The following is a 15,110-nucleotide window of genomic DNA, read 5'->3' as shown; positions in this document are numbered from 1 at the left end:
CAGTATATTGCAGTGTAAAAAATAAAGCAGCCAGTATTTACCCTGCACAGAAACACGTTACATCAGCCGCACCTGCAGTGCACATGGTTTTGCCCATTAGAGAGAGATTTTGCTTTTGCAAACCAACCTGAATAAGGCCCTAAATACTAATTAATCTCATGCTGTCTTGCTCAGAGCCACATCACGCGCTCTCCAAGTTAGGCTCGCACCTGGAGAAAGTTAGGGCTTTTCTGCACAGGGGCATTTGGGAAGGTCTGGTGTAGATGGTGGAGCCGCTGTGGAATCCTGCTACTATAGAATAATATTATATATTACAACATCACTGGATCTCCATGTGATAATGGCCTCACCTGGTTCTATCGCTCCTCTGATAAGCCCCATGACGTTCGCTGACGGTCGTATCGTGCGATTATTATAAACGTTAACTTCCACATCACTGAGACAGAAGGTTACACTTGTTAGTATATATCATGTTATACTGTTCGTGTAGGAGATGTGCTAAGCCTTGGGGAGGGGAGAGATAAAGTACCAGCCAATCAGCACCTGACATTTTTCAAACAGGAAGCCAGTAACATGGCGGGAGCTGATTATATAGTACTTTGGGGTCTATGGGGAGGAGAAGTGAGCCAGAGGAGAAGTGGCCCATGGCAACCAATCAGCACTGAAGTAACATCTATCATTATACAGAGCAGCTGATTGGTTGCCATGGGCCACTTCTCCTCTAGCTCACTTCTCTTCCCTTATCACTGCTTCATACATCTACCCCTGTGTACTAAGCCTTGGAGAAAGATAAAGTGGCTGGAGAGACAGTACCAACCAGATAGCTCCTGTCATTTTTCAAATACTGTACATGACTGTACCATGACAGTTAGGGGCTGATTGGCTGCTACTTATTCAGTCCTGATCCCAGGGCCAGCAAACAGTTTTGCCTCCGCCCCGCTCCAGTGAAATCCCGCCTTGCGACTGAATGTGCTCGCTGTGTGGATGTGTACCAGAGCCAATACCATACCTCCCAACAGTCCCGATTCCCACGGGAACGTCCCAGTTTTCGGTCCCACATCCTGCCCGGGGCCGACAGTGTCCCGCGGGGGGGGGGGGGCTGTTGGGAGTCACCCCTGTCATCTGCTGAGCAGCACTAAATAGATGCACAGCGTCTATTACCGCAGCCAGAGGGGATGGGGGCATGGCTAGAGGCTCACAGAGCCCCACAGCGTCAAAATGGGAGCGTGGCCTCACGGGAAGACGCATTATATGACACGCCCCCTTTCTGGCTAGACACGCCCCTTAATATCAGGCGCGGGCCTTCGGCGTGCGCCTATGTCCTGCGATTAGAAGGTATGCAATACTGTATGTCCAAATTCTGTCGGAAATACTCAGGCAGCTGCAACTAATATACAGTAGGTACATCTGGTCTGCTACTGACATCACACACACTCAGGGCCGGTGCCAGACACCGGAGCGCCCCAGGGGGATGGGGGTGCTCCGGCGCTCACCTGCTCCCCGTGGGTCCTGTTATTGCGGCAGACCAGCCGCTCCACACGGGGGGGTGCCGGCTCCCTCACCTGCTCCCCCGCTCCCCTGGGGGTTGTGGTGGGGTTCCGGGCATCGCTGCGGCAGACCAGCCACTTCACACGGGGGGGGGGGGGGCGGGGTCCCGGTTGGTTGCTCCACACAGGGGGGGGAGGGGGGGTCCAGGTATTGTGGCAGCAGGCCAGCCGTTCCACACAGGGGGGGTGCCGGGATGCCGCTGCGTCCTTCAACGGGGGGTTGTCAGGGGTGGGGGGTGACGGGGGATGCAGAACGCCAGGGGTGGGCAGGGGAACGGGTCCACATAGGGGAAGTTGCGGATGCTGCCGACACTCACCTCCATCCAGGGGGGGGGGGCATGCCACTGTGGACAGCTGTACCCCAGGCATGGGGGGCCTGGCTGCACATCCTCCAGAATGTGTTCCTGGTTGGCTAGAGATGTAACATATGAATAACTTATGGAAGGGGCTAAACGGAAAATTAGACTTTGAGAGATGAGAAAAGCGTATTTTTTTTTTAAAGAGAAGCGGGAGCCACACGGGATTTGTCTATAGTAAAATACTTTAAAAAAAATACCAACCAATCCTAACCATGTTACAGGCTGCATGAAAAATGAAAGGAGCTGATTGGTCAATAGTTTATCGCCGTCCAATTTATCTCTCTCCAATGCTTAGTACATACACCCTTTATTTCCTATCTGCTCGAAAGTGGTGGAAAACTGACCTCAGACTGAAGGGCTATATTATTACAAAGGGCTCTCAACGTGGCGTTTGGCGGCCCACCCGGCCATGCTTCCCCGGTTTCTGGGGTGACCCTTAGCAATAAGAGATTACTTTCTGTGCCATGTATGTATATTACCTGTTATTAAATTGACTTTGCCGGAAGCCTGGTCCTAGGTTATAATCACACCCCAGGGATCCTTGCCAGTTGGCTGGTGCAATGGGTCCATCCATTTCACTGTGAATAGATACATATATGTTTATGTACTTGTCCTCTATTGTATTGAACTTTAAGTCAGTGTTTCCTGTTTTGCTTATTTGTTTATGTACTGTGTAATAATAAACATGTAATTTATACCACTTTCACACTGCCTAAACGTTTACAAAAACGGTATATTGAAACAGTATTTAAAATGGGTCTGAGCCTTCACATTGCAGTAGATTACCGTTTTAAATACCGTTTAAGTACCATTCACATCAGTCAACCCGTTTAATCCCCTGAACACGTTTCAAAGCAGAATGCAGGGGACAGCCTATCACAGGTCTGTAATCTGTTGTTTTTACTAAATATCGTTTCAGAGCCATTCTCACTGCATAAAAAACGGCTCTGAAACGTGTAGGACTCTGCTTTTAAACGTTTTGAAATACCGGTTATCTTAATGGCGCTTTCCCACTGCAGCATTAAACGTTTTGAAATGGAAAAAAAACTGCAATATACCGTTTAACAAGTGCAGTGTGAAAGGGGTGTTACTTGCGATCTCTCACTAGTGTGATGTCTTGGATGGTTTGTGGTGTCCCACATAGTGACATAACTATGGGATGTAGCCCTCGCAGTGGTTTGTAGCTGCTTATTCCCACCACTCTGGACGCCGATCTTAATTACCAGACTGTCCGGGGTTATCCTGGGTGGGTGTTAACCCTAAGTGGATGAATGAGGGCGGGATGAGCAGGCACCGCAGAGGACAACCGCTCACCCAGAGTAGGGAGACCACTGACTAGGACCCCGCAGGGACTACTGAAGAAGACGGACGGCGTTGAGAGGAGAAGCAGAGTGGTGAGGAAGACCCCAGCAACAACAGTGAGGACCCTGGTGGTGACTGATTCATCACGCAGGGATGAGGACCCCTGGACAAAGAGCACAGCTCAGTGCTGTTACGGAGGTGGCGGGAGTGCTGCATGGAATGGTGAGACTCTAGTGGCCCTTCCGCTGCACCACTCTGCCCCTGTTAACCTGCTGAGACATTTGCATTGTGATGGGAGGGAAGGGGGTGAGCAGGGTGCCGGAGCAGGGGAACCTTCATCCCATCTTCCATCAGGATATAGAAGGAAACCAAAAATGGTGCAAACCATCAATGGCTACTATCCCTAACATATCACCCTGGAGAGGGACTTCAAAGCTCCATTTCTGGATAATCACCCGGTTCCCCTATCTTCTGCTTTAAAGTAAAAGGGCTGCAACATTTTTCTCTATCATTTAACAGGCTTCAAGTTTTTAAATCGGTCCCAAAAATTCTGAAATAGTCCTATTATCAGTAATAATTTATAGTACCCTAAACCCTTATACCTAATAGTACATAACCAAACCCTTATACCTAATAGTACATAACCAAACCCTTATACCTAATAGTACATAACCAAACCCTTATACCTAATAGTACATAACCAAACCCTTATACCTAATAGTACATAACCAAACCCTTATACCTAATAGTACATAACCAAACCCTTATACCTAATAGTACATAACCAAACCCTTATACCTAATAGTACATAACCAAACCCTCATACCTAATAGTACATAAGCGAAGCCTTATACCTAATAGTACTGTACATACCTTTCCTTAATGGACACTGAAGTGATGACATCAGAACTCACCATTTCTGGACATCAGATTTCACCGTTTATTCAGATATATGTTACCGCAGTCTAGGCGTATATAATGACATCACTTGTCACGTTTAGAAGGTTAAAGTGTTGTAAATTACCATAATAATATCTGGGCATGATCAAACCCTATGGGCTGGGCTGGGATGTAAGAGATGCCTGGTATCTCGGACTCTGGAATTCTGTATGTGAACTCTGCAAAATAAATGCAGCAGAAGCAATGGTAAGATACGGCATCATAGTGGGACGTCCAATCAGAATCTCCATAATTACACAGGGAGCTGAGATTAGGGCAGTTCAACTGAGGAAAGAGTTAAGGGGCAATGAGGCAGATGTATTAAGCCTGGAGAAGAGATAAACTGGAGATAAAGTGGAGATAACATGGAAGAGATAACGCACCAGCCAATCCGCTGTGTTTGAAATATGACAGTTGGGATCTGATTGGCTGGTGCGTTATCTCCTTCCACTTTATCTCCAGTTTATCTCTTCACTAGGCTTAATACATCTGCCCCACTGTATCAAGCCTTGGGGTACTGTAGTTGCCCATAGCAACCAATCACCTTCTAGGTGTCAATGCAGACTGCAATAAATATATGTCAGAAGCAGATCTCTCTCCAGGCTTGATACAACTCCCCCTGGTTGGAGAAAGGGCAATATCAGGAGCCCTTGCACCCCTAGGTACCCCTAGGATTTTTACCAGCCACATTAACAACCCACTAGTACCTTTAGCCGGATAGTAGGGCGTCAGCTGATCGCCAAAATTCTCTTTGAATGAACCACGTTCTACCCCGGATGGCGGCATGTACCAGGAGTTGGGGTACGCGTCAGCGGGGTGGCTCTTTCCATCGTTTATGTCTTTTGGGTCAGTGTAAATGATCACTCCAATAACTCCAAACCTGGCAGCATTTATTGCCTGGAATATCACAGAGGGCCATGTAATTAGCAATTATCGCTGTACATCCATCTGCGAAATGCAGAGACAAAGCAGTGCCAGCAGAGGCGGAGTTACCACATGGTAGCCTAGGCCCCTAGTAGTGTAGGAACCAAGGGGACCTGCACCAAAAAAAAGATGGCTACTGTCGACCAGTTTTCCTTTGCTGCTTACCTTCCGTCGATCTCTCGGCACTTTCTAACTAGACGCCGCCGACCTCTAGTGGTCAACCACCCCGTCGATCCGACGTTCAGATACCACTGTGCCCGCACCAAGGTACTCTATGGGTGCTAATAGGGGATTTAGGAGTCTGGCCGCCTCTAGGCACAACGTTATTAGCTGCCCACCCCCAATAAAAATAATATTTTTTGTCTTTGTACCATCCCATAGAATAGAATGTGCCTCCTATAGTATAGAATATAATGTGCCTCCCCCTCCCCGTAGTCTAGACTTTAATAAGCCTCCCCTTCTTCAGTGAGAATTTGAACCCCACACTGTTTTAGATCCCGTGCATTGACCTGTTCTAGCTGTGCCTCTCCCTGGGCAGGATGTATTAAAATACATCGCCGCCCGCCCGCCGCAAAGCCAGCGCATATGTACTAACATATGCGGCTGACATCGCGGTGCGGTGATGGAGACCCCCCCCGCTGCCTGCTTCTCTCCTTACGCTGGGGACAGCTAAGCAGGCTGTCCCCGGCGCCTCCTCCTCCTCCCCCCTGCAGCCGGAAGGACGTCCGGCTGCTTTACTAGGGGGAGGTAGGGCTTACCTTCCGGGTCCAGGAGGACCTGGACTAAGGTAAGCCAGAGGGAGGGGGACGGGGGGGGTCCGCAGTTTTGCGGCGGAGGCGACGGGCGGCAAAAAGAAGCCCATAGGCTTCTATAGGGTATCGCCACCCAAAGGTGGCGATACCCTACAATGCGGTATCGTGGCAGCGGCATTTTAATACATAGGAAAATGTGGTAAAACTGGGATTTTACCGCATTTTCCCCTTAGTACATCCCACCCCCTGTATCATACAGGGAAGGAATCTGCCATGCCACCCCCAGCAGGTGTTGCCCCCAGCAGGTGCAGCCCCTAGCAGGTGCTGGCCTTAGCAGGTGCTGCCCCTAGGCATGTGCCAAGTGGGAAATCCAGCACTGTCGATCCTGGCTGCAATCAGCAACAAAAATACAGTGCTGTGGATTGTCTGAGGGAGGAGGGCCCCAAACTGGCATCTTGCCTAGGGCCCCATGAGGTCTAAATCCACCTCTGAACGTAAGTAGCACAATTACCGACAGAAGAAGTCTGTTAATCAGGGACCAGGTAGAGTACGTGTAACCAGTAGCTTAGCCTTTTAAATAAATACAAAAAATAACAGTATATATATTTTACTAGGTACATTGCAGCATTTTATTCATCAAAATCGGATGAATCATATCTGGTAAGTAAAGTTGAGGAAAGAAATGCTTCAATGGTTGTAAATGAGCATAGTTACAGCACAGAGGCCTTTTCTATGTCTATGGTCCATGTGCACTATCTATCCAGCAATGTCCACACTCCCTTATGCCTTCGTTATTGTATATTACATTATATACTAGTACTCAGAGATAGCTCACCTTAGTAACTCTGCCAATTCCACCGTAGCGGACGATCGCGATGGTGTTGTTCAGCTCTATAGAATTATCCCGTAGGTACTGAAAATCACTTATTCTGCCTTGATTTGCATAAACAAGTTTTCCCTGATAAAAAAAGAGGATATGAAAGGACATTATGGGTGAAATGTAATTGGATGAGACATTCAGAAAGTGAGAGATTTGATAAGAAATCTCCAGGTTTTTTAAAGCGGCAATCATTTACACTGCAAAATTAAACTGGTTTTGCCGTGTAAATGATTGCCACTTTAAAATAAAAGCTGGAGATTTCTTACCAAATCTCACCTATTAAATTTCCCCCTTTATATCTATGAGGTGAAGTACCGCCTGTGACCACTAGAGGCCACGCGATGTACCAAATTACTCCTTTGTGTGCATAACAGTAAGTGAAAGCAATTGCTGCAGGGACACTGATCTGTTTCAAACTTGCTGGATATGAAGAGAGGGGGTTGTGAGGACAGAGGCCCTTATTCTGATCGGTGCGGTTATATCCGCGTGCGTTCGGCCCGCCGATGTTTTGGGTCTGCGCATGTGCAGAGGCGTCTCTGCGCATGTGCGAGCGGGGTGTACGGCCAAATCCCGCATGATATGTGAACATTCCGAACAGGGGGTGGAGAGGGGCGTGAAGGGCTATTTGGGCTCATTACCATATGCATACGCCCTGCGTTTCATGGGCGTTCCCATGCAAACGCTGGGCGTACGTATGGTAATGCACTCATGACGCACGTGTAGGGGGCGGACATATGACATCGCCGGATGTCAGCTGCCCGCCCAGATCCCTGCTTTTGCACGGAAAAATGTCCGTGTGGTCTGAGGTTGCGGGAGCTGGTGGAGCACTCGGTCCTGCATTCGATGGTCAGCGACCATCGAATGATGGGGGAGGTTCCCTGAGATGGAGGAGGCGTATTCCGTGAAAAATACACGTGCGGTCCGTTCGGCCAGCTTCTTACCGCATACGGACGGAGTTGGCGATCCGTATGGAAGGCGGGGTTTCGCACGCACGGTCCTGGCCGCATATTCGGCTCCGGCCGCACCGATCAGAATAAGGGCCAGAGATTGGAGGTAGGAGCAGATAGGCACTGGGGGGTGGGGGGTGGAGAGTTTGTGGGCTAAAAACTGTCACAGCTTAAAGTGAAAGTACATTGCATTCATCTGCCTGCAATTTTTTCCTATTCCGCAATTCGATTGGAACCACCGATCCACCAATCGAAAAAACGATTGATTGTGGCTGATCAGGGAATCAGAAAAAAATACTTTATGTGAAGAATCATCATTTTCTATCAGTTTCAGGAAATTAAGATTTTTCAACTTGTTGTATATTCCGGATCCCCCGACTGGGCCTGATTCAGACATTTTTTGCTAATAAGAGAATTTGCAAATAGAGCAATTATCAAATGAGTGCGCATGGGTACTGTATGCATCTTGCATGGACATTGTTGATTAGCAAATTGAAATGCAAAAGTGGCCAGAGGTTGACTGACAGGAAGCTGGCATTTGGGGGTGGTGTGCCCATAGGTGCCGATTCTGTGGGTGCTTGTGGGCCCGAGCACCCGCGGAAATTGATGAGCACCCACCCGCTCAGCAGCGGCCCACTCGCCCATGTCCCACTGCACTCCCCCTCCCTCGCCACTGGCACAGGTACTGTGTGGGCATTTATGTACCTGCACTGTGGGGGCATTTATGTACATGCACTGTGGGGACATTTATGTATTTGGCACTGTGGGGGGGGGATATTTTTGTACCTGCACTGTGGGGGCATTTATGTATTTGGCACTGTAGGGGCATTTATGTATTTGGCACTGTGGGGGGGGGGGGGGGATTTTTGTACCTGCACTGTGTAGGCATTTATGTATTTGGCACTGTTGCCATAATTTGAATATTGGAGACAACTGTGCTGGGTAATATAACTCAGTATTATTTTGTGGCCACGCCCCTTCCCCATGAAGCCACTCCCCTATATTTTTGACTTGAGCACCCACCAGCAAAAACATAAATCGGCACCTATGGGTGTGCCCAGGTATTTTCAGGGAGGGTCTGTGACATCTCGATAAGCCTGTCTGTGGCAGATTAGTGGAAGGGTCAGAGTTACTCCTGTGTGCACAGACGGTAAAATGCTTTCAATGGTTTAGGAATTGCGTATGGATTTGTGGGTGGAAAGCGATTAGCAATCCATTCACAATTCTCTCGCAAATTTAGCAAGGGGCGGGTTCTCTTTCTGTCTGGGTGGCGGCTATGTACTCGCAGTCCTCTGCATCTTCTCAGATTAGCGACCGAGTCCGAATCAGGCCCTCCGGTCAGGAATTTAAGACAATTCATTGCAGATCCATGGTGGACTTAATTCTAATGAGTATTTTTTTTTTTTATAACAGATTACAGATTAATTTTTATTATCATAATAATTATTGTTTTTTTTTGTATTCTTCCATCTCAGTTACAGAAGAGGTCTAATGAGGTAAGCCAAGTGCAGGGTCCCCAAAACCACACTTGTATTTATAAATATGACAGTGACAGAGGGACCAATTCAGACCTGTTCGCACGAACGTGAATTTGCACGGAGCCCAATTATCGATGGACTGCACATGTATATTGGCGCAAAGTGCATGCGCGACGCCCAACTGTGTTCGAGTCCTGCAACTTTTTATGTTCACTGGCTGTACGCAAGGTGATTGCAGTGGGCGTGTGGGGGGTGGGAACCAGCCGTTCCATGTGAGTGCCAGGAAAAACGCTGGGCGTGCTGAAAGAAAACCGCCGTGTGAGACAGGGAAAACGCAGGTGTACCTAAGCCTGTTAGGGGAGGGTGTGTGACATCAGCAGCAGCTGGGCTACACGGCACCAGCGATGACTTGTGGCCAGTGAGCACATTACTTCCCAAGGTGGGATTTCACTGGAGCAGGCGACGGCTTAACTGAACGCTGGCCACTGCAAATTTTCGGCTGCGCAAACAGGTCTGATTTGGGCCCAAACACAGAAGGGACCTCTGTTCTACAGTGCTGGATCACCAACACTCAGTGGCGGACATACTCCAACACTCAGTGGCGGACATACTCCAACACTCGGTGGCGGACATACTCCAACACTCGGTGGCGGACATACTCCAACACTCGGTGACGGACATACTCCAACACTCAGTGGCGGACATACTTCAACACTCAGTGGCGTACATACTCCAACACTCAGTGGCGGACATACTCCAACACTCGGTGGCGGACATACTCCAACACTCGGTGGCGGACATACTCCAACACTCAGTGACGGACATATTCCAACACTCAGTGGCGGACATACTCCAACACTCAGTGGCGGACATACTCCAACACTCGGTGGCGGACATACTCCAACACTCAGTGGCGAACATACTCCAACACTCAGTGACGGACATATTCCAACACTCAGTGGTGGACATACTCCAACACTCAGTGGCGGACATACTCCAACACTCAGTGGCGGACATACTCCAACACTCAGTGACGGACATACTCCAACACTCAGTGGCGGACATACTCCAACACTCAGTGGCAGACATACTCCAACACTCAGTGGCGGACATTCTCCAACACTAAGTGGCGGACGTTCTCCAAAACTAAGTGGTGGACCTACTCCAACAATCAGTGACAGACATACTCCAACACTCAGTGGCGGACATACTCCATCACTCAGTGGCGGACATACTCCAACACTCAGTGGCGGACATACTCCAACATTCAGTGACGGACATACTCCAACACTAAGTGGCGGACATACTCCAACGCTCAGTGACGGACATACTCCAACACTAAGTGGTGGACATACTCCAACACTAAGTGGCAGACATACTCCAGCAATCAGTGGCGGACATACTACAACACTAAGTGGTGGACATACTCCAACACTCAGTGGCGGACATACTCCAACACTCAGTGGCAGACATACTCCAACACTCAGTGGCAGACATACTCCAACACTCAGTGGCAGACATACTCCAACACTAAGTGGCGGACGTTCTCCAAAACTAAGTGGTGGACCTACTCCAACAATCAGTGACAGACATACTCCAACACTCAGTGGCGGACATACTCCATCACTCAGTGGCGGACATACTCCACCACTCAGTGGCGGACATACTCCAACACTCAGTGGCGGACATACTCCAACACTCAGTGACGGACATACTCCAACACTCAGTGACGGACATACTCCAACACTCAGTGACGGACATACTCCAACACTAAGTGGCAGACATACTCCAGCAATCAGTGGCAGACATACTACAACACTAATTGGTGGACATACTCCAACACTCAGTGACGAACATATTCCAACACTCAGTGGCGGACATACTCCAACACTCAGTGGCGGACATATTCCAACACTAAGTGGCGGACATACTCCAACACTCAGTGGCGGACATATTCCAACACTCAGTGGCGGACATATTCCAACACTCAGTGGCGGACGTTCTCCAAAACTAAGTGGTGGACCTACTCCAACACTCAGTGGCGGACATACTCCAACACTCAGTGGCGGACATACTCCAACACTCAGTGGCGGACATACTCCAACACTCAGTGGCGGACATACTCCAACACTCAGTGGCGGACATACTCCAACACTCAGTGGCGGACATACTCCAGCACTCAGTGGCAGACATATTCCAACAATCTGTGGTGCACATACTCCAAGACTCAGTGGTGGACATACCCCAAAACTTAGTGGAGGATATACTCCAATACTCAGTGGTGGAATATATTTCCCAACTTTCTACACCCTGCAGGACATGTGGAGAGCTTGTCTAAACATATACATATATAAATACCTTGGCTGTTCCATTTGGAGCAAATGCAACAAAGGGTTTTAGAATGGTTGGATCCCTCTGGTCTGGGGTAAGTTCAGACTCAGCTGGTATTGATGTAAACTGGGGAATACCATCGGGGCCCACTGTGTAAAAGAAAGAAGAGCTACTGTATATATTGTATATAACTATTAGTAAATAAATAAGACGGGGTCAATTTATTAAGATGTTAGTTCTACTGGAGATAGGATTTTGCTATGGCCAACCAATCACATTCTATCTATTATTGCTTAGAATGTGTAAATTAAATAAGAAGTAGGTTCTGATTGGTTGCTATAGGCTACATCCCATCTTCAATAGAACTCCCATCTCAGTACATTTCCCTCAATGAGTTCCACATAAATATAAAGGAGCTCAAATTCTTCAAATTTAAATTCTTCAAATTTATTCTTCAAATTTATAGATACACAATATAGCGGGTTATCAAAGCAAAACTTTCATACCAAGGGATGACAGCTGTGCTGCCTCAGAAAATCAGAGCGTATTCATCATATAGAATTGCTCATGGTCCAAAGCATACCACATCTGTAACACATGGAGAGGCAGTGTGGTGGCACCCAATGGTACTTCATCATTTGTGTTTATTGAATGTTTATTGAAGACAGAAGCAAGTGGATGAATTTGGAAGTGTGTTAGATTCAGTCTGATTTTGCAAAGCTAATTGGACGGTGCTTTGTGGTAGAGGTGAAATTACCCCAAACATACCGCTAGAGCACAGGTTCTCAAACTCGGTCATTGCAACCCCACATACTGTAGTTCATGTTTTCCAGGTAACTTGTGGAAAACGTGACCTGTTTGGGAGGACAGAGTTGAAGTCCACTGTTCTAGAGCAAACCAGGGGTTTTTCAAGGCAAATAAATGGAATATTCTGCCATGGCCAAGTCACACACCTGATATTAAGAAGACAAAACTAAACTCAGGGGACTTCAGGTGAGCGGTCCCGAATGGTGGATGCATTTTAAAGGTGCTACATGGTGTGGGGACCACGATGGGAAGCCGCTGGGATAAGGGCAAGCAAGGCTGCAGTTATCTCTGCTAGCTCCCTGCACAGATCACCACCGGAACACATGCCAGTAGCTCTTGGGTGGTGCTAAGCATCCAGTGATGCCGGGCTCTCTCTTCTCTATCTGGTGGTGGAGTGTACCACTGCTCACCCACTATTTATATTATACCTGCCTGCTGTTTATTACTAACTACTATACTCCACTACCTACTATGGAGAAATAAAGGAACTTGACACTCACAGGCTACTAAAAATAAGCCCCGATACAGGATGCTTATCCCCCCTCTTCACCTATAGGGGGTACTCCTGATTATATTTCTACTGGCTGCATTTCCTCAATGCAAAGGGCTAAGGAGATTTTGGATATACTTTCTCTGTTACTGGATGCCAAACTGGCCACATTGAGTGAGGCTATTACTGCAGTCACAGCGCAGACTTCACAACACACTAAAAGATTACAGGAGACTGAAGACAAATTGCATGAATCCACCTCTCTAGCCTACGTTGCATGACAAGCTCGAAGATTTTGAGAACAGAAACATGCGCAACAAACAGATTTTTACGCCTTTGTATCCTCTTGGCTACCAGAAAATTTAAGCATGTCATCAGTCATTGCACTAATAATGGTGGAATGGGCACATCGAGTTGGATCAGACCATCAATCTAAGCAGCAGCATCCACGACCGGTTATACTTAAAGTGCTAACTTACGTTGACATGTTGAAGATTTTGGAAGCCTACCGCAAAGTAAAAACTCTCAACTATGATGTCTCTAAGCTTCTCTTATTCCAAGACTTTTAGTTTGAAGTGTCAGCAAAACGCAGATAATTTTCTCCAGTTTGTAAAGAACTGTTCTTTAAAGGAGTATGTTTTGCTTTGTTGTTTTCAGCGAAATTGAGTATATTCCATGATGGAAAGCCATGGTATTTTGACACTCCAAAAAATAAATCAACTTTGTTCGTTCTATGTTAGCTTCTTCACCACATTCAGAAGGGGCTGAAGGGTTGAGACCATTATTAGGTGTTGATATCTTACCCTACACTACAATTCTAATTTATTTTGCAGGATTGTTTGCACAATTGCGGTTGACACTTATGTACAGTATGTTTAATGCAACATTTATCTCTTTAATTGAGTAGGACATCCCATCCATATGTTCTCTTCTTTGTTCTTGATTTTATTTTGTTTTATCCTGCCTTATCTTTTAGGTATATTATTGAAAATCCAACGCCCCTTTTGGTTGTTCTATTGGCTTCAGTGAAAATGTTTACATTTTGTCAGGTTTTGGGTTTTTACATTGCAAGTGTGTACGCTTTTTGGGTTGTTATGCGACATGAAAAACTTGTGTCGACCACATACCAGTTAATCATTCACAGGCGTCAAACTTCTGTCAATGTCTATCTAGATGCCGTTTGGTGAAGTCCGTGGGTTCCAGACATCAGGCAGTCATGGCCAGCACAGGATGCTCCACAAAGCATTAAAAATAATATTTTCTGTATGATTATATTAATTTGTCCAATTACATTTGAGCCCCTGAAAACACTGGACTGTGTGCAATGGTTGCAATGCTTAAACATATCCAACCATCAATTTTGTTCAACCCCTTAAATAAAACCTGAAAGTCTGCACTTCAAAATCATCTGCATCATTTAAGTGCTAATCCACTGTTGTGGCGTATGGAGACATAATTAGGAAACGTGTCAGTGTCCACGTATGGGTGGCCCTCACTGTATATATAGCGATGGTAGCACTTACCAACTCTGACGCTGTTTGGATTCTTAGCATCTGGAAATGACAGGTAGACTTCATATCGTTCATCCTTAGCCTCATCTAGGCCAAATTCCGGGTCCCTCCAGCGAGACAGCATTAACTGCACCAACTCCTCATCCGCTGCAGTTGTTGCCACATGAGGTTTCTGTGAGAGGATCCTGCAGAAAAGCACAGGCAGGCAAGCGATGCATGGCAACCGCACTGATAAATGGCTGTGACATTGGGTCCCATTCAGACATGCTTGCCGGGCTGTGTGCGTTCGGAGCCCAGCGAGTCGGTTAACACCACCCTGCCTAATGCATTTCCCCCCCCCCCTCCACCCCTGATCTCTAGCAGGCAGAGGAATGCCGGTGTTGGGGCAGGTACTTCTAGCATTTTTATAGGTGTGCCCACTGTTTTTGTGAGTATACCCATGAAACGCCAGGGAACCACCCTGGCATGGCCCACCTGTCAATCAGGCTGCGAGCGCCTTGGCAAGGGCGAATTTTGCCGGGCCCTGCACATGCGCATTACAAAAATGCACATACGCAGCATGCCCACCATCAGACAGTGGGCGGTATTCAATGAGCCTGATTCGCCATGTTTTTATGGTGATTTTGTGCTGTAAGGCGAATTTCTGACTAAAACGGTGAATCACCCTATTCAATGACCAGATGGCGAATACATTTCAAGGTTTTTTTCGTCATGATTCACCGAGTAGCAATCGCTATCTTTTTATGGTGAAGTGGAAGGTGAACTTTTAAAATAAAGTGTTTGTTTTTTACAATTGGTGTAAAAAAATCAGGAATTTTATTCTGAGGAGGGGCATGCTATTTC

At 47.2% G+C, this 15,110-nt stretch overlaps 1 protein-coding gene across 1 annotated transcript in view; it reads right to left on the bottom strand.

Moving 5' to 3' along the window:
* Nucleotides 1–15,110, bottom strand: part of LOC146064803 (aminopeptidase NAALADL1-like) — a 35,300-nt gene that overhangs the window by 18,400 nt on the left and 1,790 nt on the right. The window contains exons 2-8 of the mRNA XM_083178684.1: nt 14,280–14,452; nt 11,487–11,608; nt 6,659–6,781; nt 4,855–5,044; nt 4,233–4,326; nt 2,386–2,484; nt 351–436 (exon numbers count right to left, since the gene is read on the bottom strand). Of these exons, the coding sequence (XP_083034810.1) occupies nt 351–436; nt 2,386–2,484; nt 4,233–4,326; nt 4,855–5,044; nt 6,659–6,781; nt 11,487–11,608; nt 14,280–14,452 (887 nt within the window). The remainder of the gene's footprint in view (nt 1–350; nt 437–2,385; nt 2,485–4,232; nt 4,327–4,854; nt 5,045–6,658; nt 6,782–11,486; nt 11,609–14,279; nt 14,453–15,110) is intronic.

This window comes from Crinia signifera, chromosome 3 (genome assembly GCF_055691185.1).
Source record: "Crinia signifera chromosome 3, ASM5569118v1, whole genome shotgun sequence".
Taxonomy (NCBI): Eukaryota; Metazoa; Chordata; class Amphibia; order Anura; family Myobatrachidae; genus Crinia; species Crinia signifera.
Note: the sequence above shows the minus strand (reverse complement) of the source record. Positions and strands in the feature narration are given on the sequence as shown.